The sequence below is a fragment of the Myodes glareolus genome, chromosome 4 (genome assembly GCF_982192425.1).
Source record: "Myodes glareolus chromosome 4, mMyoGla1.1, whole genome shotgun sequence".
Taxonomy (NCBI): Eukaryota; Metazoa; Chordata; class Mammalia; order Rodentia; family Cricetidae; genus Myodes; species Myodes glareolus.
Genome location: NC_142029.1, coordinates 15114789 through 15139929, shown reverse-complemented (window position 1 = coordinate 15139929; position 25141 = coordinate 15114789). Strand labels below are relative to the sequence as shown.

The following is a 25141-nucleotide window of genomic DNA, read 5'->3' as shown; positions in this document are numbered from 1 at the left end:
GTCCCCACTCTTGCCGGAAGTGCGTCACCAGCTCCCCGCTCCGCCTCCTATAGCCGTATCCAGAAGTCGAAACAAAACAAGCGGCTGAAGCGGCGGCGGCGGAGCCGGGACGGGGGAGGGGCGCGCCGGAACCGGAACCGACCCGACGCCGGAACCGGAATCGAGAGCGGGTTGCCAAGGCCCGAAGAGGGCTGGTGGCGGCGGTCTCGCTCGGTGAGTGCTGCGGGCCGCAAGTCGCCGGTTCGGCCCCAGCAGGAAGGCCGCGGCGTTGGCCTGTGCCGGCCTGTTCAAGGTCACGGGCCGTGCCCGCCCCGACATCTCGAGCCCCGCGCTGTGCCGGGCCCACCGATGCCGACTGAGCCGTTATGCTACACCCGTGGCCGGCCTCTCTGTTTTTAAGAGGACTAGGGCGAGGGTGGCTTCCTGGAGGAGGTGGTGGCAGGCCTGGGATTCGGAGGTTGGAGTCTGGTAGCAGCCTAGATGGGGCGTTGGTCTGTGGTCAGTAACTCTGCAGCAGCGTTTCCGACCAGCTGGGATCTTTGGATAGTCTCTCTCCCGCCTCGACGTCCTTAGAGCACGGGGGAGGAACTCTACCTGTGGATAGGGCCTAGGTGTAAGGAGGAAACGGCGGATATTCTGCCCTCAGGCCTGGACAGGCTGTCACTCAAGATTCAGCTCGGCTCTCTGACCGTACAAGGGTATTTTTATCATCCCATCTCCCCTAAGGAAGCATAGATGCATCTCTTCTGGCTGAGCAAGCCGGGCATGAGGCTGCTAGGGGTCCTAGGTTTGCGGTCCATCTCTCCACTCTCGCTTCAGTCTCTGGTTTTGAGAACTTCATTTTGGAGGTAGAAAGCCAGAATCCACACACAGGTGGGAAACTGATTAGGCCTCTGTGGATCAAAGCTGATGAGTGAAGGAACCTGCAAGTAGTTTCGGTGTCAAGCTGGATGCCCACCATCGTGTCTCCACACTTGAGTCCACCCTTTGGAGCTGGGGAGAGAAATTCCCTCTTTCGGTGGAGACAATAAGCCCGTGTAGTTTCAGGAGCAGGGAGCCGGCAGGATGGTTTTGGGGCTGTGGCAGTATCTGAGGTGGGTCCATTGTCAGCTATAGAGCCTGACCTTTCTACAACTACTTGATGGTCTCCGCCTCTCCTGCCTTCCTCCTTCACCTTCTACTCGCCTGGTGGTGACTAAGCAGCCAGTGAGAGTGAAGGAGAGAGCGAGTGCTCTTCTCAGAGTGCTAGTCTGTGGGTTGGAGCCATGGCTCCTGTCCAGAGGGTGAGCCTGGTCCCAGGCCATGACTGCCTTGACCTCGCACTTCCTTAGTGCAATCTCCAGCATTGTGGATCTTTTGGAGACAGTCAAGAGGTGTGGCCTGAAGCAGTTGCTGCTACATGAATTATTTATTTCTTCATAGGGTAGCTTCAGAGTATACAAGGCTACCTCAGATGGTGACAAGATACTGCCATTTAGGGTCAAGAGTGTCCTGAATTGCAGAGCCCTGGTTGTAGGCAGGGAGCAATTTGTTTGACTTTGGCAGTGAATCGTGGTCTATTTTCATTAGGCTGTTGGTTCCTTGCTGAAGAATTTGGCTACAAAGAGTTGCCAAGATAGCTGGGCCGGGAAGAAAGCGCCGCAGCCCTGACCCAGACGCTGTTGCCGACCCTGGGGCACTCTGGCTGGCTACCAAGCGGCTCAAGATGTCTGGAGGGGCCAGTGCTGCAGGCCCAAGGAGAGGGCCCCCAGGATTGGAGGAGGCCACTAGTAAGAAGAAACAGAAGGATCGCGCAAATCAGGAGAGCAAAGATGGAGATCCTAGGAGAGGTAGGAGTGGCAATTCCAGATTCTCGTGGCTGCTTCTTCCCTTGTCTCTGGACGTGCAACATAGGGGTCTGTTCCTCCCTTCTTTATCATGGCTTGATGCTGAGAAAAAGACCCATTGCAAGTTGGATGAAGCCTTAGCCTTAAGTCTGAGGAGCTTGGCTAAGATCCAGACGGTGGGGTCTTGGAATCTGGCTCCTCATTATTTTCTGTTTTTCCTTTTGTTGCCAGTGTCTACTCCTCGAAAGGAGCAGACCAAAGAGGGTGAGTAATGAATGGGGCTTTTGAGCACGATTTGAGGGGAAGGAGAATTTAGCTCCCATCCGAGCAGTAGGTTTGGCATTTTTACCTGTGTGTTGCATTAGCAGTGACCCCTCAGATCCCTTTGCCGTTCTCCATATAGAGTTATTGCTCGACTGGAGACAGAGTGCAGATGAAGTGATTGTCAAGCTGCGAGTGGGAGCGGGGCCTCTGCGACTGGAGGAAGTAGATGCTGCTTTCACGGACACAGACTGTGTGGTGCGGCTTCCAGGTATGTTCCTCTGCCCTGTGTTCAATGTTTACTTTTGCGTTCTCTAGCATTCCCCACCTCAAGTCACTGTTGCCACTCTCTTTCCAGATGGTCGGCAATGGGGCGGTGTCTTCTTTGCGGAAATACAAAGTTCTTGCACCAAAGTGCAGGCTCGGAAGGGTGGTCTCCTACAGTTGGCACTACCCAAGAAAGTGCCTCTGCTCACCTGGCCCTCTCTCCTGGTAAGTTCCAATTGACCGTGTGGGCCTTGGGGATGCCTAGTGTATTCAACAGGGTTTAACTGTTATATCTTTGGCAGAAGAAACCTTTAGGGACCCAAGAGCTGGTGCCAGGGTTGCGGTGTCAGGAGAATGGACAAGAGCTATCTCCCATTGCCCTGGAGTCAGGCTCTGAACCACGCAGAGCTAAACAGGAAGCCCGAAACCAGAAACGGGCCCAGGGCCGTGGTGAGGTAGGCTCAGGAACTGGCCCTGGGGCACAGGCAGGGCCCAGCGCCAAGAGGGCTGTACATCTCCGAAGAGGGCCAGAAGGGGAAGGGTCCAGGGATGGCCCTGGTCCCCAGGGTGATGCTCCACCCTTTCTGTCTTCTGACCCAGCCACCCAGGTGAGAGTTAGGTGCCTATTTGGATATTTGGAGATTGGGGGAGGAATGTGGACTAAGAGTGGGTGCCACCTGCCAGACCCAGGGCTAAATCTTGCCCCTTTTTTTCTTTTTCTTTGTGTGTGTGTGTGTGTGCGTGATTAGGTTGAGGTTGAGGAGCAGCTCCATGTACCACCACTGAATCCTCAAACCAGTCTCCTGGGCTCAGAGAAGAATTTAGGCCTTTTGATAAGAGAGAAGACAGTGTCCCCCAGGAATGACCCAGTCTCCTCAGTCATGGTCCGGAACAGAGACCCTGAGAAGGATGACCATGTCAAAGAGGAGATGGCAGTAGGAGCAGATTCTGCAACTTTGGTGGATGGTAAAATCGGGATTGGCCAGACAGACCCCAGGTTGGGTTGCAAGGTTGATGGGTGGGTAGGGAGGAGTATAGTAACAGGTTGGAATTTGTCTTGGATTGGTGACCCTGAGTCATGGTCTCAACATAGACCCAGAGTCCATGGTGAACCTGGCGTTTGTCAAGAACGACTCGTATGAAAAGGGGCCAGACTCAGTGGTGGTGCACGTGTATGTGAAGGAGATCTGTAGGGATACCTCGCGAGTGTTTTTCCGAGAGCAGGACTTCACACTCATCTTCCAGACCAGGTGTGTGACTAGGGCTGGGACAGTGGTCTCAGGTGGGGATGTATTTCAAGTGGGGTTTTTTTTTTTTGTTCGTTTGTTATTGTTATTTGTTTGTTTGTTTGGTTGGTTTTTCGAGACAGGGTTTCTCTGTAGCTTTTGGAGCCTGTCTTGGAACTAGCTCTTGTAGACCAGGCTGGCCTCAAACTCACAGAGATCCGCCTGCCTCTGCCTCCCAAGTGCTGTGCCACCCCCGCCTGACCTCAAGTGTTTGCGTTTGTCCTTATCCTTCCCTGCTCTGCCTCTGCAGGGATGGAAATTTCCTGAGGCTGCATCCAGGCTGTGGGCCCCACACCATCTTCCGCTGGCAGGTGAAGCTCAGGTTGGTGGTGCCCAGCCCCATTGCTCTACTGTCACTTGGGTTTTCATTACTCTGTCTTGTTTAGCTTGGCACCTGCTTCGTTTGAAATCTCTGACCTCAGCTTTTCCCTGGCAGGAACCTGATTGAGCCAGAGCAGTGCACGTTCTGTTTCACGGCCTCTCGCATTGATATCTGCCTCCGGAAGCGGCAGAGTCAGCGCTGGGGGGGACTGGAGGCCCCGGCTACACGAGGTCTGCACACGAGCTCCCTTCATTGCCCCCGCCCTGCCGATCAGGACCCCGTCACACATGCTGCTAACCACCAGCCCTCTCATTCCCCCTTTTTAAGGTGCAGTGGGTGGTGCAAAGGTTGCCGTGCCGACAGGTCCAACCCCTTTGGATTCAACCCCTCCAGGAGGTGCCCCCCACTCCCTCACAGGCCAGGAGGAAGCCAGGGCAGTGGAGAAGGAAAAAACCAAGGCTCGATCTGAGAACACAGGGCTGGATGGTGTGGTGGCCCGAACCCCTTTGGAGCACGTAGCTCCAAAGCCAGAACCACACTTAGCCTCGGTGAGAATCTTAGGCTGGGAAGGGCCAAGAGTCAGTCTGGAAGGTGGGTGTTAGTGGGGTACACATTTAATCCTATCACTCAGGAGGCAGAGGCAGGAGGATCTCTGTGAGTTTGAGGCCAGCCTGGTCTACAAAGCGAGTTCAGGACAGCCAGGGCTGTTATGTAGAGAAACCTTGTCTCAAAGAAAGAAAGAAAGAAAAATACTAATAAAAATAATGAGGCCAGGGATATCAGGGCTGCTCTGTCATGTTTCCTTTGCTCCCACAGCCTAAACCCACATGTATGGTGCCTCCAATGCCTCACAGTCCGGTGAGTGGAGATAGTGTGGAGGAGGAGGAAGAGGAAGAGAAGAAGGTGTGTCCGCCAGGATTTACTGGCCTTGTCAATTTAGGGAACACGTGCTTCATGAATAGCGTCATTCAGTCTCTGTCCAATACTCGGGAACTTCGTGACTTCTTCCACGGTGAGGTCATTGGCCAGGAGCCTTGGGCACAGGCAGAGGGGTACTTTTGTCTCTTACACCTTTGCTTGACTGTTCTAGACCGATCCTTCGAAGCTGAGATTAACTACAATAACCCACTGGGGACCGGTGGGCGACTGGCCATTGGCTTTGCTGTGCTGCTCCGGGCCCTATGGAAGGGCACTCATCAAGCCTTTCAGCCCTCCAAGTTAAAGGTGATTTCTGATTATCCTCAGTCTTGTTTAGAGAGGATTCGGGGGACTAGCTAGTGAGGGGCCTGGTGAATGAGTATTAAGAGTTCTCATTAACACTTTGACCTCCCCATTCAGGCCATTGTGGCAAGCAAGGCCAGTCAGTTCACAGGCTATGCACAGCATGACGCCCAAGAGTTCATGGCTTTCTTATTGGATGGGCTGCATGAGGACCTGAATCGGATCCAAAACAAGCCCTACACAGAGACTGTGGACTCAGATGGGCGTCCTGATGAGGTCAGTCAAAGTGGGGTTGTAGGGTGGGATTTGGGTGGCGCAGCTCTTAGGTCTCCTCAGTTCTCACCATTTTTTTCTCAGGTGGTAGCTGAGGAAGCATGGCAGCGGCACAAGATGAGGAACGATTCATTCATTGTGGACCTGTTTCAGGGCCAGTACAAGTCGAAGCTCGTGTGCCCTGTGTGTGCCAAGGTACGGTAGACTCCCCTAGAGAGAGGTCCCCTAGTTAGTTAGGCTGGTTTGATCAGATTAAGTTGTGCATTTTCAGGGAGTACTGGGCAACATTTGGGGAAGGAAGGTAGCAGAGAGGCCTAAGGTTCTGTGTGGTCCTGAGGAATCAGGCAGGGTAGGCTTCCTGGCTGAAGTCGGGGGCATGTGGATGGATAGATGTGGTGTTGCAAAGATAAGTAAGGTGTGCTGAAGTTGTGGGTCGGGTTGGAAAGGCATGTGGGATACAGGTGAAGGGAAGCTTGGGTTGGCCAAGCTTCCAGAAGAGGAATCATGCCTGAGGAGGGGCGTTGGTGGGTCCCCTTGCTCAGTCTAGTGCTCTCTGACTGGGATTTTGCTGACTGTCTGTGGGAGCCCTGAGGACCATCAGAGAGCCTGCATTAGGCTCTCCAGGAATAATGAGCATCTTGATCCCTTGTGACACCCTAGTGTCACCTTTGCATCCACAGGTCTCCATCACTTTTGACCCGTTCCTTTATCTGCCGGTGCCCTTACCACAAAAGCAAAAGGTTCTCCCCATCTTTTATTTTGCTCGGGAACCCCACAGCAAACCCATCAAGGTGAGTAATGAGCCCCTTTCCTCTGGGCTATCCTAGAAAATGTGACTTCCCTTCTCCCTCACTGACTTTACCTTTGTTGCCAAAGTTTCTGGTGAGTGTTAGCAAGGAGAACTCCAGCGCAAGTGAAGTTTTGGATTCCCTCTCTCAGAGTGTCCATGTGAAGCCTGAGAACCTGCGCCTGGCTGAGGTATATCTCTTGACCAAGTTTCTGCATGTGTGCCTACATAAGTTGTTTTTTACTATTTTATGAGTGTTTTGCCTGCTTGTGTGCATGTATGTGTGTGTACCATGTTATGTGACTGGTGCCCAAAGAAGCTAGGAAATACAGTGTTGAACCTCCTGGAACTGGAATTACTGACAGTTGTGAGCTGCTGTGTATGTGCTAGGAATAAACCCCCGCCCCCACCCCGCCAAGATCTTGTTGTAGAGCAGCCAGTGCTCTTAACCACTGAGCTATTTCTCCAGCCCCATACATGTATTGAAGGACAGACAGACATGTACTATTAATGGTGTCTAAAGATGTGTATGTGAATGTAAGTGCTTCTGCAGAAACTTAGCTTGTAGGTGTTTATTGAGACCAGGCACTGGGCTGTGTTACATAGGACCCCTGAATTCTCAACCAGCATTAGTTTATCCCCTCTGAGGGTGCCTCTTCCTCGGAATAAGGAGCTTTGGCAGCGCTTGATCTTGGGCAGGATTAGCAGGCTGCTTTCTCCATTCTTTTTTTTTTTCATTTTTGGTTTTTTGAGACAGGTTTTCCTTTTGTATAGCATTGGCTGTCCAGGAACTCTGTAGTTCCAGACTGGCCTTGAACTCAAAGAGATTCACCTGCTTCTGTTTCCTGAATGCTGGGATAAAAGGTGTGGGATAAAAGCCACCACTGCCTGACTTTAGTTTTTGTTTTCCGAGACAGGGTTTCTCTGTGTAGCTTTGGGGCCTGTCTTGTAGACCAGGCTGACCTGTGTCTCTTCCTCCTGAGTGCTGGGATTAAAGGCGTGTGGCACCACCACCTGGTTCCATTGTATTTTCTTCATTCCTTTTCTGTCTTTCTCTGTTTTCTCTCATTTCATTCATCTCAAATCCGCATGCTAACCTTTCCCAAAAGTTCTCAGCCTTTTTTTTTTTTTTTTTTTTTTTACTTTGTTTTGTTTTTTTTTTGTTTTTGAGATAGGATTTCTCTGTAGCTTTGGAGCCTGTCCTGGAACTCTTTCTGTAGACCAGGCTGTCCTCAAACTCACAGGGATCTGCCTGTCTCTGCCTCTCGAGTGCTGGGATTAAAGGTGTGCGCCACCACCACCCTTTTAATCTAGCAATTTCCATTTTTCCTTGGAGTATGAGTGTGGAAGAGGCTATTTGAATGTGGGCCTTCCCTAATAACACCTCGTAGTCCTGCTAGTTCTCATGTGGGTAGAGGCCCTCAGCATGGTCCATGTAGTTAGTTGACTCTTGCTCAGGTTTTGTCTCTCAGGTACTCCAATGTACTCTCTGCCACTGGGCGGGGATATTCCTCTTTAAGACCACTGGTCCTTTTCTTCCCCTTCCCAGTAGACTTTAATGCATGACTAAGCCCTTCATGGTGCTGTGAAGCAGACCTAGAGAAAGGGCTTATCATATGGCATCTGTGTGTTTTCATCTCTAGGTAATCAAGAATCGTTTCCACCGTGTTTTCTTGCCCTCCCACTCACTGGACGCTGTGTCCCCAACTGACGTGCTCCTCTGCTTTGAGCTGCTATCCTCAGAGTTGGCTAAGGAGCGGGTAGTGGTGCTAGAGGTGCAGCAGGTAAGTGGAGGCCAACCTGATGCCACGGGGCCCCGGTGAGCGCTGGTCACTCCTGCCTTTACTGCTTTACTGAGCCTGATGACTCACCCTAGCGCCCCCAGGTACCCAGCATCCCTATCTCCAAGTGTGCAGCCTGCCAGCGGAAACAGCAATCAGAGGACGAAAAACTGAAGCGTTGTACCCGTTGCTACCGCGTGGGATACTGCAACCAGTGAGGAACCCTATGGCCTCGCCCCTCCCATTTTCTCCACCTGACATTTGCCATCCTGTCCTCCTTTCCACACAGCAGCACATATTTTAAGCCTTCCACCCACTTGTCCATTTTATCAGGCATTGGGGGCAGGGCTGGAATACCTAGTCCCCAGAGCTTCAGACAAGGCCCTAATATATAGTTATAGCACTTAGGTGTAAGGCCCTAGTCTTACGTAAGGTGTAAGGTAATTCCTTCCTTCCAGGTTCTGTCAGAAAACCCATTGGCCTGACCACAAAGGCCTCTGCCGCCCTGAGAACATTGGCTACCCCTTCCTGGTCAGTGTACCTGCCTCACGCCTCACTTATGCCCGTCTTGCTCAGCTACTAGAAGGTTATGCCCGGTAAGAGCTCAGAGGACTAGTGTGGGCGGGGAGCAGAGGTGCTCAGGTGTCGGACAGCAGGTCAGAATTCTTATTTCCTTGTTGTCTGCTTGCAGATACTCCGTGAGTGTGTTCCAACCACCCTTCCAGCCTGGCCGAATGGCCTTGGAATCACAGAGCCCTGGCTGTACCACAATGCTTTCAACTAGCTCCCTGGAGGCTGGAGATAGTGAGAGAGAGCCCATCCAGCCTTCTGAGCTCCAGTTGATGACTCCCGTGGCTGAGGGGGATACAGGGGCTCCCCGTGTGTGGGCACCCTCTGATCGGGGTCCTGTAGCTAGCACCAGTGGAATTTCTTCTGAGATGTTGGCCAGTGGGCCTATTGAAGGTTGTTCATTGCTTGCTAGTGAGAGGGTGTCCCGGCCTGAAGGTAAGCTCTGTTGAAATGCTTTGGGTGTTGCAGTAAAAAGTTGGGGAAGGTTGTTTAGATCGTAGTGGACAGATAAACACTGATTTTCATGCTTTGTCTTAGCTGCTGTGCCTGGGTACCAACACTCAAGTGAAGCCATGAATACCCACACACCCCAGTTTTTCATCTATAAAATTGATGCATCAAACCGAGAGCAACGGCTTGAGGACAAAGGTGTCTGATGCTGTGGGTGGAAGTTGTGGGGTAGCTTGGGCTGGCTGCCCTGCACAGCTGGGTGACCACCGTCTCTGCTCATCTCCAGGGGAGACACCATTAGACCTAGGTGATGATTGCAGCCTGGCTCTGGTGTGGCGGAACAATGAACGCCTCCAGGAGTTTGTGTTAGTAGCCTCCAAGGAGCTGGAGTGTGCCGAAGATCCAGGCTCTGCTGGTGAGGCTGCTCGTGCTGGCCACTTCACCCTGGACCAGTGCCTCAACCTCTTTACTCGGCCTGAAGTGCTGGCACCTGAGGAAGCCTGGTGAGGATGGGGCAGCAAACTGGTGGTGGGGCAGGCTGGAGGGAAACTTGTGGTTCTGACTCTTCTGTCCCCGCCAGGTACTGCCCACAGTGCAAACAGCATCGTGAGGCTTCCAAACAGCTGCTGCTGTGGCGGCTGCCAAATGTGCTCATTGTGCAGCTGAAGCGCTTCTCCTTCCGTAGTTTTATTTGGCGTGACAAGATCAATGACTTGGTGGAGTTCCCTGTTCGGTGAGCACTGAGTGAGCCCTGGTGACTGTGGACAGGGCTTGGGTCCCGGGGGCATGCTAATTGCCTCACCCTTCTCTGACTGGGACTGCAGGAACCTGGACTTGAGCAAGTTCTGTATCGGCCAGAAAGAGGAGCAGTTGCCTAGCTACGACCTGTATGCTGTCATCAACCATTACGGAGGCATGATCGGTGGCCACTACACTGCCTGTGCACGCCTGCCCAACGATCGCAGTAGCCAGCGCAGTGACGTGGGTGAGGGCACACGCAACCAGCAGGCTAGGTGGTGGGGTGGTGGTACAGGCCGTGTTCATATTCTTCCCACCCTGCTATAGGCTGGCGCCTGTTTGATGACAGCACAGTGTCCACTGTAGACGAGAGCCAGGTCGTGACACGGTATGCCTATGTCCTCTTCTACCGTCGGCGGAACTCTCCTGTGGAGAGACCCCCCAGGGCAGGTCACTCTGAACACCACCCAGACCTAGGCCCTGCAGCTGAAGCTGCTGCCAGCCAGGTGAGGCTTGGGGGCGGCTTGACAGGCTAGTTGGTGGACAGGGCTGGGAACATATTTCTCTTTCCTCTACAAGCCTGCAGAATTCAGAGATGGGGTTCCTTGACATTCGGGCCTCACCCAGGGGCATCCTAGAAGACACCCTAGGAACACAGTCAAAGGCACACATATAAACATGCTGCCACCCGTGCGCACAACATAGAGTCAGAGAGCTGCCCTGAACCTCAGCAGACTTGCTACTGTAAGCAGACTAACCCTTACTTCTCCCGGCTCTCCCCCACATTCTCCACATGCCAGCCTAGAGACCCTCATTTGTGTTTACCCTTGTGTTCTGGTGTACACTCAAGATATTTGTCAGAGATGGCTGTCACCTCCAGTGCGGTCACACTTCTGTGGTAGCAACTCTCCTTACTGAACCTTCGTGCTCTTGGGTCTCCGTTGCTGACAGGGTTCCAGGGGTTTGTGAGCACAGTCACTTTGCCCTCTCTACCATCAGCCTCCTTTCGTTACCTGTACTCCCTTGAGACCTTGCTGTCAGGCTCACAGGCACAACACAGCGGTCAGGATCTGGGCATGGGTAATCCTGAGGAAATTGCCATGGGGTTGGCTACTTAGCCTCTGTGAGCTGGTCCCTTCTTTGGAAAGTACGGACTAAAATCTGACCAGGTAACTCTACTCCATTGCCTGTGAAAAGTTAAATGTGGATTAAAAGCTGCCTAGAGGAAGTCAAAGCCTGTTAGAATTTTCATATCCTAATGTTCTCAGTTTAGAAACCTCGATGCTGGATACCTACCTACCTCCCTGCTGCTTGACCTGGAATGTGGGGGCTTAGGCCCAGTCACCTTGATGTGACTGTCTTGGCTAGGGGTCTCAGGGAAACTGGGGCCTCCCATCCTCTGGGTGCTGATGGCCCTTTCCACATACCATAGGCTTCCCGGATTTGGCAGGAGCTCGAGGCCGAGGAGGAGATGGTGCCCGAGGGGCCTGGGCCTCTGGGCCCTTGGGGGCCCCAAGACTGGGTGGGGCCCCCACCACGTGGCCCTACCACACCAGACGAGGGCTGCCTCCGATACTTTGTCCTGGGTACCGTGGCGGCTTTGGTGGCCCTTGTGCTCAACGTATTCTATCCTCTGGTATCTCAGAGTCGCTGGAGATGAGCTCACCTGCAGGCACCTCCTGTGAGCTGGCCTACCTGCCTGCTCACCAGGCCATGCCTGCCTTTGTGGTGGGGAACAACTCTAGGCTCTGGTCCTCAGTGTATGTATCTGGTGGGAGACTTGTGGAAACTGCAGCCTCTGCAGGGGCAAAGTATCCTAGGGTATGTGTCCATCCAGTTGTCTGTTCCTCCAACCCTTGTCCTAGGGCTTGGCCCTGCTGGAACTATTTCCTGTATTTAAAGTGTTAATAAAGTGAGCATTCAGGCCCGATCTCGTCTCTCTGTCTAAACGCCGCTGCTGTCTGCGCCTGCCTAGGGGCCCTCCCTTGGGTGCCGGGGCTCGGAGCCAGCACCCCCGGGATGCCAGGCAGTATGCTGGGCAACCCCCAACCCCTGTCCTCGTATTCTGTTGCAGGGACTAGGCCCTGGCCAGGCCCCCGAGGTGGCCCCCACGCGGACAGCCCCTGAACGCTTCGCCCCCCCTGTGGACCGCCCAGCCCCCACGTACAGCAACATGGAGGAGGTCGATTAGCAGGTCCCTGGCTGATGGAGGGACTGGGTTTGGGGGATCCCCTTCAGAAGGCCATCTCTTTTCCACTTTTCCTTCTGTCACTCAGAGGACACTGGTTCCACCAATGGGAAGCTGGGGGGGCATGATCTGGGGGTGGGAACCTCACAAATTGTGACCTCGTGTCAGTTGGTCCCCAGATTAGCGGGCCTTGGCTTTTTCAGCTGCCTTCAGTGCTGCGTGTTTCTCAGTTGTACCTTTGATTCTTTCTGACCTGCATTATAAACATTATAATTTTATTCTAAAAATTGTAATTTTTTTGCATTTTGGAAGTGATTGCTGCTGTTTAAATATATTTTAAAAATAAATAATGAATAAGCAGACTTAGTGACTGGTCCACAACATGTTGTGGCTCCCTCCCCTCCCTTCTGCAGTAGCTGGTATATGTGTGTGTTTGTATTAAAGATCCTGAAGTTCTCTGGTCTGAGGGGAGATAAGGTCACAGCTCATTTTCTCTGGGTTGTTGTAGAACTTTGTTGTATGACAAACTGCCTGCCAAAAGCAACTTCAGGAAGAAAAGTTTACTCAGGCTCTTAGTTTGAGGGTCCAGTCATCATGGCAGAAAAGGCATGATGCAATTGGTTCATCACCGCTGAAGTGAGGAAGCAGAGAGTGATGGATGCTGGCAGCTCAGCTCACTTTCTTTTTATTCAGACCCTAGCCTAGGGGATGAATGGTGCTGCCCATGTGTTGGGTAGGTCTCCTAGGTGATTCTAGATTGTGTCCAGTTCACATTATTAACCATCAGTCATGAAGCACCGCCGCCACCACCCATCTCCCTGGAGGCTGCCTGCTACCTAGCAACTCATTGGTTCTGGCTCCCAAGTTGAAGTGGCTGTGTAATTAGCATTAAGATTTTAGGGCATCCAAAAAGAGTAGTACCCATGAAACTGTAACATGGGTTAAAGATGCAAACCCTGTCTGGCAGTGGTGGCGCACACCTTTAATCCCAGCACTTAGGAGGCAGAGGCAGGCAGAAATCTGAGTTCAAGGCCAGCCTGGTCTACAGAGTGAGTTCCAGGACAAGCAGGGCTGTTACACAGAGAAACCCTGTCTTGAAAAACAATAAAAGTGCAAATCCTGGAGCAGTCTTGGGCTAACAAACAGCAGGTTAGAGACTGCAGGGAAGGAGAGCCCCTGGGGGAGTTGCCCCTCCTTCTCAAGCCTATGCAATTTAAAAACACCTGTATCCCTTGAGAGACAAGATGAAGCCCCTGCTCTTAAAAGAGCATAAGCAGAGGACCAGAGACAATCTCACTTAATTTCCTGCTCTGGAGGGGCTCTGGGCTCTCAGACCATGACTTTTGGCCATTGCCCAAGGTTACTCACCCATAGGTCATACTTAGCTTCAGGGTCTCTGCACCCTTGTACACTTTCTTCCAGTACCAGGAATTTGTAGAGTCAAGTGCTCTATCACTGAACTAAGTTCCAACTCCTGTACAAACACATGAAACCTTGCTTCTGTCTGGATCATACTGTCCTTCTGCAACCTCCAATTACTTAAGTGGAATGGGCCTCTTTAGAGGATGGTGGGGAGCAAAGGTAGGAAGTGGATATTTAAGAGCAAGACTGGAGAGATGGCTCAGTGGTTAAGTGCTTGCTTTCCAGACTTTCTGAGGACCCGAGTTTAATTCCCAACACATATTATGCAGCTCACAACTGCCTAAAACTCCAGCTTCAGGGAGTCTGACCCTCTCTGTCCTCCTTGGGCACATACATTCCGACGACCCACACCCAACCCTTCATGCAATTAACACCTAGAGAAGCCAGAAATAGAAAGAGAAGAAGCCAAAGTCTGAATGGAGCCAGCAGCATCTTGAAGCCCAAAGAGCCAATTACATGAAACTCAGTATGCAGATCTCACTAGTCCTCCCTTCAGAGTTGGGAGTTAGGGGAAGCAGCTACTGGAGAATCCTAACCACGTGATTACAATTGGCTTCTTCCAGTGGTGACCATGTATAAAAGGCCATGTGTTGGTGTTGGCTTTGTAGAGCTGACTGAATGAGCGGCCTTTTAGAAATGGAAATGCTAACCTGTGTGTTGGTGCTGTTAGCTAAGACGGCTGGCAGACCTGGTAGGGATGGGCTCAATAACAGGACTGTGTTGAGTCTTTAGTATGTGCAGCACTCTTACTTTGAGCCCACGACACTGTGCCATTCTGTTGCCTGTATACGCTTAGTTTATGCCACTAGACTTGTTTATGCACCCCGCTGCCCCTATGCTATGATGGGTTTTGCTGGCTGCTACCTAGCTTTTCTATTTGGTCATTTTTCTTGGAGGATGTACTCCTGTAGGAAGGGTACCATAGATGCTAGGGCAATATAACTGGAAGTCATGGTTCCTGGGGTCTGATTAAACATCTATTGTCATCTGTCACTGTGACAGGGCACTGGTGGAGTTACTATCTCATGCTATTATGCTGAGCTATTGAACCCACAGGGTGTCATGAGGAGACTAGATAAAGGAGCATGCGGGTCTTAACCCTATTAAGGAGGCCATTGTCAGACTTGCAGGACTTAGTGATGGTGGTGGCTGAGGTGTTATGATAATCCTTGGGGTGGCATCAGGTATTGAGGGAAACACTGGCAGTGGCAGGTTGCCTTTTGTTTTGAGACAGGGTCTTGCTATGCAGTTGAGGCTGGGCCTCAATCTCATGGCAATTCTACCTCAGCCTCTTAAATGCTAGGATAGCTGGCATATACCACCATACCTGGTAAGGTGGTCTGTATGGCTCTGCTCATTGTGGGCGGCCTGCACCCTTGGGTCGTGTTGGCTGGGTTTCTGCAGCTGCAGATGTCACAGTGCTGGTCCCTGCCTATGATACGACTGTCCTGCATCATTTACCAACTCTCAAACCTGGCCTTGTCCATGAATAAACTCTTGGGTAAACTGGAGGCTCAGGATACAGGATTGGATCTGGATAATGGTTTAACGTGTGGCTCTGGAGAGAACCTGGCAAGGTGATCATTATGTGAGACTCATATGTAAACTCAGACATGAAACTTGGCTCGTTGGTGGGATGTCAGCACAAAGCAGGTCATAGGCTATGGTTACAGCCTTGTCAAACTCCTGCCCAGTCCTTGGAGACCAGAAGAACATCAAGGCTTCCAGGAGCCCGAACTCCAGTTCTGAATTTGGGAGTTTCTTTACTATTCTACACAGCTGTTGGCTTTCTCGCTATTTACATGAAGAACTTGTGTGTCAGCCAGTCTTGGAAGGTAGCAGACTGGAGAATTGCAAGCACTATAGTCACAATCAGGATTAGCCCATCTCTGTTTCACACTGTCCCTGTATCTAAAGTCCTGTGGAGGGATTTGCTTGTGGGTTGTGGTTTGTTTGCCTCTGTGTGTGATATTTGCCTGCTCTGAAACAGGTAAGTAAGTATGGCACTAGACGTTAAATCTTAGTTTAGTCTAAAAAACAACCCTTTGTTGTCCAGGCTTCCCTCAATTTCCAGGGGAAGCTTGGATTATAGGTACAGGCCACTGCACTGGACCTTGGCACAAGATTTCTTTCTCTTTCTTTCTTCCTTTCTTTCTTCCTTCCTTCCTTCCTTCCTTCCTTCCTTTCTTCCTTTCTTTCCTTTCCTTTTCTTTGTTTCTTTGTTTCTTTTTTTTTTTTAAACATAGATGTCGGGCGGTGGTGGTGTATGCCTTTAATCCCAGCACTTGAGAGGTAGGCGAATCTCTATGAGTTCGAGACCAGTCTGGTCTACAAGAGCTAGTTCCAGGACAGGCTCCAAAACTACAGAGAAACCCTGTCTCGAAAAACAAAAAACAAAACAAAGCAAACAAACATAGAGAATCTTCTATCTTTAATGCTTTTTTTTCATTTAAAATTTTATTTTATGTATATGGGTATTTTGCCTCTGTGTATCTGTCCATCACTTGTGTGCCTGGTGCCTGTGGAGGACAGAAGAAGGCATTAGAACCCCTGCAAGTGGAGACACAGATACTTGGACAGCTATGTGGGTTCTGGGAAATGAACCCAGGTCTTTGGGAAGAGCAGCCAATGCTTTCTTCTTCTTTTTTGTACTATGACTTTTTAAAAGATTTATTTATTACTTATACAATGTTCCTCCTGCATGTATGCTTGCAGGCCAGAAGAGGGCACCAGATCTCAGTAGAGATGGCTGTGAGCCACCATGTGGTTGCTGGGAATTGAACTCAGAATTGGTCTTAACTTCTGAGCCATCTCTTAAGTCCCACCAGTGCTCTTTTTAACTGCTGGTACAGTTAAGAATATCCAGCTCCCAAAATATCTTTTATTTATTTATTGACAATTCCATATATGTAAACAATGTATTCTTTTTTGTTTTCTTATTTTTTGAGACAGTTTCACTATGTAGCCCTGGCTGGCCTTGAACTCACATGCAGTCCACCTGCCTCTGCCTCTGGGATTAAAGATGTATGCAACCTCTCCCAGCAACAATGTATCCCACTCCCCAGCTCCTCTAGGGATAATAACCCCTAGGCACCTAGTAACCCATTTAATCAATCAGTGCTGCCTGTGGCATGTTGATTGTTGATTCAATCAGTGCTGCTTGTTGGCATGAAATTTTAAAGAAATCACAGACCTTCCTATGAAGTCGCGCTTGGTCTCTTTCTCTTCCCTCTTCTTGCCGTGTCCCAGTAGGTATCTAAAATGCCAGGTTAATGTGGTTCCAAATAGGCCATTTTACACATTTTCTACAGTGATCTGGACCGGAAAATTCAGGGAATTCATTTTATCATCTGTTTCCATGACAACTCAAAAGCTGTGACGTTGAAAAGCGCGACCGGAACTCACTTTTGCTCTCCAACAAGATGGGGTTGAATTCCTAGGGCTGAGGGAGAAGAGGCCAAGCTGAGTCTGCTTTGTTTTTAAATACTTTCACTCTCCACACCCGAGACAAATTTTCTAAACCGTTTGGACTCCACCCTGCCAGCGGCCTACGGCCAGGGAGGCGGAAACCAACTGGCCGGAAAAGCCTGTTGGGGCACTCGCCGGCTCTAAAACGGCGTTGACTATCTGCCGGGCCCCGCCCCTCTCTTGAGGAAGGCCACCATTGGTTCTCTCTCAGGCTTCTTATTCTGATTGGTCAGTGAGCGAAGGTCGCTGTGCAGCTGCGGCCTAAAGTTTCTTTTTAGTTTCCGGTGTCTCTGCTATGGCTACTCCGGATTCCCTGACACTGTTCACTGGCCTCGGCCTGAGCGAAACCAAGGCGCGCGAGACCCTCAAAAACGCGGCTCTGAGCACTCAGCTGCGCGAGGCGGCGACCCAGGTGCGAGTTCCTTTCCCTTGGCCTCAGCTGCCTCCTGTGCTCCAAAGCAACGTGGGGCTGAGTCCAGATCTTGATTTGCTCCGGGTTTCCCGCTGTTGCCTGTGCGGAGAGAAAACTGAGCTTCACAGCAAAGTGGTTCCGTCCTAACCCTCCGGGCATGGGTCTCTCCCCCTGATTCCTCTGACTGCAGGCGCAGCAGACTCTGGGCTCTGCCATTGACAAGGCTACCGGGACTCTGCTGTATGGCTTGGCCTCCCGACTCAGGGATACCCGGCGTCTTTCTTTTCTTGTGAGCTATATAACCAATAAGAAGATCCACACTGAGCTCCAGCTGAGCGGTGAGACCCCTGCCTGTCTTGCCAGTTCCACCTTCAGTCCTCCACTTTGTTTTACGATCAAGTTCCCCAGTTGCTTTCTGAACATCAGGTTGTGGACAGGCACTGGAGCATGGAGGGGGAGACCTCTGGGATGTCTAGGAGGATTATCACAATGAGAGACCTGCTTCAGAACATGTTTCTCTTTCCTGTGGCCTCAGGGCCAGTGATGCCAGGGCTTAACCTCTTAGGCATCCAAGTAGCCAAAACAGTTGAAGTTTCATGGCATCAGGGGCCTATCCATCCACTTCTTGGAGCTGAGCTGTCCAATTGACTTTCCCTTTTCAGCTGCCCTTGAGTATGTGCGGAGTCATCCCCTGGATCCCATTGATACCGAGGACTTCGAGCGGGAATGTGGTGTAGGTGTGGTGGTGACACCAGAGCAGATCGAAGAGGCTGTAAGTCTTTAGGCTCCAGATGGCTCCTAGTTCTGGCCCTGGAAAGAGTGCTGTAGCTTCTCTCCCCAGACCTCGAGCAGGAGTGCAGGTCTCCAGGCTGTTTCTGAAGAGGCATTTCTGAACCATATGGTTTGTTTTCTGCAGGTGGAGGCTACCATAAACAGGCATCGTTTCCAGCTCCTGGCGGAACGGTACCGTTTCAACATGGGGCTGTTGATGGGTGAGTAGGATCTGGGGCGGGAGTTACTTACAGGTTGACCGTCTGGTTGTGCCTTCTGTTTTGGGCATTATATTAGAGGGAGGGAGGAGGATGAGCAAGGGGTACTGTAAGTGTCTGGGCCAAGGTTCTGATTCCTGTGTCAGCTAGGACTTCCTTGAGGAGAGGGGGAAGGAGTACCCCCTTTTGCCTCCCTGCAGCTTCTTGTGCCCATACTCTTAGGAGAGGCTCGGGCTGCACTCAAATGGGCAGATGGCAAAATGATCAAGCACGAAGTGGATATGCAGGTGGGTACCTCCCTAAGCTGAACCTGAACCCCACTGAGGGATAAAGGGGAAGGAGATCCTGTTCTTAATCTGACAGAGATCATGGAGCCAGTGTGGAGGGGGTAGTACCTGACTTGGGCCTCTGAGTTAGGAGGAATCACTTTCTGTGAAGCTGAGTTTCTTCTTCCCACAAATTGGTGATGTGGCCTTCATCTTGAAATGCTGGCAAAGAATCATAATGATGACTGGCTGAGGCAGACTGTTTATCTTGATGCTGGGCCCACATTGTTTCTCTGCAAATGGCAACGTTGGTTACCGGGCCCAGGATGAGTTCTCAGGAAGGAAAAGGCATTCACATGAGGAAGCCTCATGGGCAGAGGCAGGCATTTTCTGAGTTTGAGGATAGGCTGGTCCACATAGTGAGACCCTATTTCAAATAACAACAAAAGAACCCATGAGGAGATAAAATGGGATGGGCTACATAGGCTCTTGTGGTGCTGGCAGACAGGCAGGAAGGGGCTCCATCAGGAGGCTCTTGAGAGAGGACAATTCTGTCTATGCTTGGCTCTGGTATCTGCTCAGGTTCTCCACCTTCTGGGTCCCAAGATGGAAGCCGATTTGGAGAAGAAGCCCAAGGTGAGGCTGGGCTCCCCTCAGGATGCCTGTGATGAAGCAGAGATAAGAGTGAAACCTAGGGCTGGAGAAGGGGGTGTCTGAACCCATTTCCTCAGCAGGGCTTGTCCAGAGAGTCTGATGCAATGCTATGCTTCTCTTAGGTGGCAAAGGCTCGTCTGGAAGAAACAGACCAGAAGGCAGCAAAGGACGTGGCAGAAAACGGTGAGAAGCCTGAGGCTCCTGTCAAACCCCTTTCTACCCTCTGGATATTCTATCTGAAGGACCGAATAGCACGGCCTGAGAGGCCTTGTCTTACTCAGCCATCTCTCTTTTTTCTCAAGACTGGGATTCTTGGAGTTTCCTTTATTTCCTTTGTCCCAGACTGGCATTAGAGACCTGAGGAGTTTGACTCTGTAGCTCTTGTCTCTGGGGACTGGAGAAGAGGGCCCTGCTCAGATCTGGTTTCAGGATGTTGATCACAGCCATGGATATTTTCCTGGGTTGGGCATGGTTGTTATCTCTAGTAGGCAAGGTTCTTGATTTCTTCCCTGCAGGTGAGGTTGCTGGCCAGACCCTGTCTCTAATGGAGCAGCTCCGGGGGGAGGCCCTTAAGTTTCATAAACCAGGTAAGGGGGTACCTTGAAACTCTGGGGTGGACTGGTGATTAGCATTATAGCCAGGCCTGTAGACTCAGCCTCCTTGGCTAACAGCCTTGCCGTCAGATTTGTTCTCATCCTGGCAGGTGAAAACTACAAGACTCCAGGCTATGTGACCACTCCACACACTATGGATCTGCTGAAGCAGCACCTAGAGATCACGGGGGGACAGGTGTGTAGGGTTGTGGCTTGAGTCCCTCATCTCACCTATTACCATGGCCTCCCTAGGAACGGGCATCTGTTTCTGTTGGGTGATCTGAGCTCTATCTCATCTCTTCTGTCCCAATCCCTTCGCTCAGGTCCGTACCCGGTTTCCCCCAGAGCCCAATGGAATCCTGCATATTGGACATGCCAAAGCCATCAATTTCAACTTTGGTTATGCTAAGGTAAGTATGTGTCTATGTCCCTGGAAAATAATATGATCACTGGCTACTCCTGACTGGATTCCAGAAAGATTTCTTTCTTGCCCTTTGTACCTGATGACAGAGACCATAGAGGGAAACCACATGTAACAGGTATCCTCAGGAAATGCTGGGTTCATTGGGAAAAAACTAAAATGATTCTTTAGGTAGGGCTTTCCTATATAGCTCTGGCTGACTTTGAAATCAGAGATTGCTTGCCTCTGCTTCTCAAGTGCTGGCATGTACCATTATACCCTGTGGATGTGAGAGAATTTCTTGAATTCCTTTTATTTAACTTTTTAATTTTTTAGTGCTAGTCATCAAAAGAAGACATTAAGAAGAAAAAAAGAAGAAAAAAAATATTCTTTGGGCCTGGAGGTGGTGGTGCACACCTTTAATCCCAGCACTCAGGAGGCAGAGGCAGGCGGATCTTTAGTGTGAGGCCAGCCTGGTCTACAGAGTGAGTTCCAGAATAGTCAGGGCTACACAGAGAAACTGTCTCATAAAAACGAGTTGTGTGTGTGTGCACATACCTGCACTTGTACATGCATTCATGCACACTCATGCTATTGCACATATGTGGATGTCAAAGAAAAACTGAGAGTCGGTTCTTTCCACCATGATTTTTCAGATCAGACTCAGGTCCTAAGGTGTGTGTAGCAGCTGCTTCTGGCTGCTGCTGTCTCGCTGGCTGTAGTTTGCGTCTGATAAGCTTGAGCTCTGAGAGTATCTGAGTTGGATGATGTGGCCCGTAGGAGCTTATGGGTGTGTGGGACGTCACAGTGCTCCAACTCTTCTAGGCCAACAATGGTATCTGTTTTCTGCGCTTTGACGATACTAACCCTGAGAAAGAAGAAGCAAAATTCTTCACTGCGATTTATGACATGGTGACCTGGCTGGGTATGGATTGGGTGAGGCCTGGGCAGGGCTGGTGGTGAGTGGACCTCTTTGTGGGTCATGGCTTTGCCAGTTAGTGTTTCTTGCTGGCTCTTCATATTATGTCTCTACTGCCTCAGGTTACACACCTTACAAAGTGACATATGCCTCTGACTATTTTGACCAGCTGTATGCCTGGGCTGTGGAACTTATCCGCAGGTGAGGCCAGGCCCGTCATATTGAACCAGGTAAGCTGACCAGGTCATGACCACCTGCACATTCATATCTCTTTTTCACAGGGGTCAAGCTTATGTGTGTCACCAGAGAGTGGAGGAGCTCAAAGGCCACAACTCTTTACCTTCACCATGGAGGGAGCGGCCTGTTGAGGAATCACTGCTGCTCTTTGAGGTGGCATCCCAGAAGGGCAGCTTGGTTTAGCAAGGCCGGTGTGCTAAGGATGAGATGTTTCTGTGTGTAGAGGTAGTCTGAGCTCTTGTTCTCCTCAGGCAATGCGCAAGGGCAAGTTCGCAGAGGGTGAGGCCACGCTTCGAATGAAGCTGGTGATGGAGGATGGCAAGATGGACCCTGTGGCCTACCGTGTCAAGTATACACCACACCATCGGACAGGGGACAAATGGTACATATTGGCATGGGGAGGGGTGGATTAGGGAAGAGCCAGTGGGATAGGGCAGAGGGGACGGGTTAGTGGGATCTGCTGTCTATGTCCCACAGGTGCATCTATCCCACCTACGACTACACACACTGTCTTTGTGACTCCATTGAGCACATCACCCACTCATTGTGTACCAAGGAATTCCAGGCTCGGTGAGGAGGCTGAGCTTATGGGATGGGTAGGGTCGGGGGATTCCTTTTTTGTTTGGCGTGTGTAAATGCATGTGAGTGGGTGTGCGGGTGCCACAGCATGTGTGTTGAGATCAAAGGACAATTGTGAGAGTCAGTTCTCTCTCCACACTAAGTAGGTTCCAAGGAGACAGCTCGGTTCTTCAGACTTGGCATTAAGTATCTTTCCTTGCTGAGCCCTCTTACTGGTCTCTAGTGCTTTTTCTCTGGTCTTTCCCTAGCCCCACAGGTGGCCAGGTCTAACCTTATCCTTCCATCCTAGACGGTCTTCCTACTTTTGGTTATGTAATGCGCTGGATGTCTATTGCCCTGTTCAGTGGGAATATGGCCGTCTCAACTTGCACTATGCTGTTGTCTCAAAGCGGAAGATTCTCCAGCTTGTAGCAGCTGGTGCCGTTCGGTAGGTATGGACCTGGGTTCACCAGAGGTGTAGTACCAGTGACTTGTACTGTTTAAGGTCTTCTGACTATCATTGTATTCACAGGGACTGGGACGACCCACGGCTCTTCACACTTACAGCCCTACGACGACGGGGTTTTCCACCTGAGGCCATCAACAACTTCTGTGCTCGGGTATAATCCAGTAGATTGAGTGGGTAGAATCAGGCTAAGTGTGGCTTTGTGGCTGTAGCTATGACTGTTTTCCTGATAGGTGGGAGTTACAGTGGCACAGACCACAATGGAACCACATCTTCTGGAAGCCTGCGTGCGTGATGTGCTAAATGATACAGCTCCACGAGCCATGGCTGTGTTAGAGCCACTAAAAGTTGTCATCACTAACTTTCCTGCTCCCAAGGTGGGCCTACCTCAGTGTGTGCGTGAGTACACGGGTTCATAAATGCCTGGGCATGGGGATCCTAGTATCTGGCCTGACTGAGATACCTATCTCCTGCTACAGCCCTTGGACATCCAAGTGCCAAACTTCCCAGCTGATGAGACCAAGGGCTTCCACCAGGTTCCTTTTGCTTCTACTGTCTTCATTGAGAGAACTGACTTTAAGGAGGTAAATGGGGGTCTTGTAGTATCCTCATCCCTTCTCTAAGTCCATCTCTTTCCTGCTCTACCATGAACCAATCCTGATAGACATGGGGTTGGGAGAAGCCTTGTACATGCATGATGCTTGCAGCTCCTGTAACTTCCATGCTTCTTTTCTCTAGGAGTCAGAGCCAGGCTATAAGCGCCTGGCCTGTGGCCAGCCTGTGGGCCTGAGACATACTGGCTATGTCATCGAACTGCAGCGTGTTGTCAAGGTAAGAGGCAGCTGCAATCTTTGCGGATATTGCCTGCTAGGGTCAAACTTTGTGTGTAGTCAGCAGTCTTCGTGATGGTTCCCTGGTCCTATTGCATCTTCCTCACTTCTAGGGCTCTAGTGGCTGTGTGGAGTACTTGGAAGTGACCTGTAGAAGAGCTGATTCTGGAGAGAAGCCCAAGGCCTTTATTCACTGGGTGTCACAGCCTCTACTGTGTGAGATTCGCCTCTATGAGCGACTGTGAGTGAACATACCTGGCATTGGGGCAGTCACAAGATGGGAACTGCATGTTGTGGCTCTCCATCTGGGGCCTGATTTTCACTCTGGCCACAGATTCCAGCACAAGAACCCCGAAGACCCTGTTGAAGTGCCTGGTGGATTCCTAAGTGACCTGAACCCGGTAGGCTCATGGAATGTGAGAGCTGAGGGTGGTGGGCCTCCCACTGTACAGCTACTTGAATTTCCTGTCTGCAGGCCTCGCTACAAGTGGTGGAAGGAGCGTTAGTGGACTGCTCTGTGGCTTCGGCAAAGCCCTTTGACAAGTACCAGTTTGAGCGCCTCGGATACTTCTCTGTTGATCCAGATAGCCAACAAGGACAGGTGCTTACCTTCACCCACCTATGCCTTTCTGCAGTACTGATGGTGGTGGCTGTTCACTGTAATAAACACTCCCTACATTCCCTTAGCCTTCACTGGTTAAGGGAGGGGTATTCATGTGTTACTTTTGAGGAAACTGATTTAGAGGGTTAGGTCCAAGCACAAAATTTAATAGGGATCCTGACTTTTTTAGTCTTCAAAGTAGCATGCATGCTTAGAGGTTGTCATAATCCTCATGAGTCTAAGGCACAGCAGCAGCACAGTTATTATTTAGTCCCGTATCCAATATTGCAGAGTTATTGATGTTTTGTCCCTTAAGACATCACCTCCTTGTGGGAGGGAGAGTAAGGGGCCTGCTTCTGGGCTGTTGGTCATTTTTCTTGCCTTTCAGCTTGTCTTCAACCGAACTGTCACACTGAAGGAAGATCCAGGAAAGGTGTGAACTGAAAACATGTGGACCTACCTCATCCTGGAGGCTGGGGGTGCCCTCACCACCCCATACTCCATTTCAATAAAGAGTAACTAAATCTCTGGAGTCCATATGTTGTTTGCCTTTCTAATATTTGAGGCATGCTGTGTGAACTGCTGGCGGTGGTGCTTACACACGTAGTCTGAAGAACAGGCTTCCCCAGGGCAGAGGGAGTGACAGAACCCCTAGTGCACCTCCTGGTTCTCAAAGACAGGTGCATGGTTGGGATTAGGTCTGCACTTTGTATGAGAAACCTGAGGGCCCCGGAGATGCTGCTCCAGTTATCAGCCAGAGGGAGGGATTTAGGATTGTGTCTGGGGCCAGGCATATCAACAGAGGCATAATCCCCAGAATGCTCATTTAGAAAATAACCCTGTCTACTGCGCAAACAGAGATACAGCATAAATGCTGTGGTGGCCTTTCAAGCTTAGAAACCCGACAAGTCTCCCTGGATGCCTCTACAAACTGAGGCTCCTGATCCAGCTGCAGTTTAGGCTGGATCCCATCTCAGAAAAGGACCTCTGAGGAGTTTGCCAGGACAGGAACAAGTGCAGAAGGCAGAAAGGCTCGCCCAGAGGCTGATTGCTCTCTGGGTTGCTGTCAGTTGCTGGGGAGGCTGTAGATGAGTGCCTGCAGCTTTAACGCCTTCCACATTTTCCCTGTATACAAACACTGGGCTACCCAAGGCCCGCTTTAAGGTGGACCTGACTCTGGTAAACTGATCTCAGATGGCAGCTGACAGGGAGCGTTCCCAATCTGTTTTCTCCAGAGTATCCGTAGCCCCGAGGATTTCCCAGGGGCGGTACAACTGTTAAAGCTGAGCCCAGCTTTGGGGTTTGGAGGGCCACCTTAACCACGAAGCCGAGGTAGGCCGGGCCACGCCTCGCGAG

General features: G+C 50.9%; 2 protein-coding genes and 1 long non-coding RNA gene across 10 annotated transcripts; 2 read left to right on the top strand and 1 right to left on the bottom strand.

Annotated features, from left to right (window-relative positions):
• The first annotated feature begins 59 nt into the window (after window positions 1-59).
• Window positions 60-12332, top strand: Usp19 (ubiquitin specific peptidase 19). 8 transcript variants are annotated; one of them, XM_048423900.3, is made up of 27 exons: window positions 60-213; window positions 1570-1829; window positions 2058-2090; window positions 2230-2358; window positions 2446-2579; window positions 2660-2962; window positions 3104-3320; window positions 3448-3604; window positions 3891-3962; window positions 4077-4192; window positions 4296-4510; window positions 4779-4974; window positions 5053-5186; window positions 5301-5459; window positions 5541-5651; window positions 6137-6247; window positions 6333-6434; window positions 7887-8027; window positions 8120-8238; window positions 8483-8620; window positions 8716-9029; window positions 9132-9242; window positions 9331-9547; window positions 9625-9777; window positions 9869-10029; window positions 10110-10288; window positions 11857-12332. In XM_048423900.3, exons 2-27 carry the CDS (start codon window positions 1706-1708, stop codon window positions 11971-11973), a joined length of 3963 nt encoding a protein of 1320 aa, XP_048279857.1. In that variant the 5' UTR covers window positions 60-213; window positions 1570-1705; the 3' UTR covers window positions 11974-12332. The 8 variants fall into 8 exon arrangements, with proteins under 8 accessions (XP_048279857.1, XP_048279855.1, XP_048279856.1 ...); XM_048423898.3 differs by having other exon boundaries at window positions 4290-4510; XM_048423899.3 differs by having other exon boundaries at window positions 2657-2962.
• Window positions 12333-15806: 3474 nt separating this feature from the next.
• LOC146894503 (uncharacterized) lies at window positions 15807-17013 on the bottom strand. The gene is made up of 2 exons (XR_015001660.2): window positions 16586-17013; window positions 15807-15911 (listed from the first exon to the last, which is right to left on the bottom strand). It is a non-coding gene; the product is annotated as an uncharacterized LOC146894503 (long non-coding RNA).
• A 101-nt stretch (window positions 17014-17114) lies between these two features.
• On the top strand, window positions 17115-24322 carry Qars1 (glutaminyl-tRNA synthetase 1). The gene is made up of 24 exons (XM_048423756.3): window positions 17115-17272; window positions 17463-17610; window positions 17935-18044; window positions 18189-18264; window positions 18484-18548; window positions 19110-19163; window positions 19304-19364; window positions 19697-19768; window positions 19885-19970; window positions 20098-20184; window positions 21000-21099; window positions 21216-21294; window positions 21375-21483; window positions 21582-21712; window positions 21808-21900; window positions 22199-22336; window positions 22421-22508; window positions 22588-22731; window positions 22834-22938; window positions 23093-23185; window positions 23298-23425; window positions 23519-23585; window positions 23660-23785; window positions 24174-24322. Exons 1-24 carry the CDS (start codon window positions 17156-17158, stop codon window positions 24222-24224), a joined length of 2328 nt encoding a protein of 775 aa, XP_048279713.3. The 5' UTR covers window positions 17115-17155; the 3' UTR covers window positions 24225-24322.
• Window positions 24323-25141: the final 819 nt, after the last annotated feature.

Coding starts and splice junctions, on each gene's coding strand:
- Usp19 (XM_048423892.3), top strand. CDS start 1,706: ATGTCTGGAGGGGCCAGTGCTGCAGGCCCAAGGAGAGGGCCCCCAGGA. Junction 5,460..5,540: donor CAGATGGGCGTCCTGATGAG/GTCAGTCAAAGT, acceptor TTTTTTTCTCAG/GTGGTAGCTGAGGAAGCATG. Junction 9,548..9,624: donor CTGGCACCTGAGGAAGCCTG/GTGAGGATGGGG, acceptor TGTCCCCGCCAG/GTACTGCCCACAGTGCAAAC.
- Qars1 (XM_048423756.3), top strand. CDS start 17,156: ATGGCTACTCCGGATTCCCTGACACTGTTCACTGGCCTCGGCCTGAGC. Junction 17,611..17,934: donor CACTGAGCTCCAGCTGAGCG/GTGAGACCCCTG, acceptor TTCCCTTTTCAG/CTGCCCTTGAGTATGTGCGG. Junction 21,713..21,807: donor CATCGGACAGGGGACAAATG/GTACATATTGGC, acceptor TATGTCCCACAG/GTGCATCTATCCCACCTACG.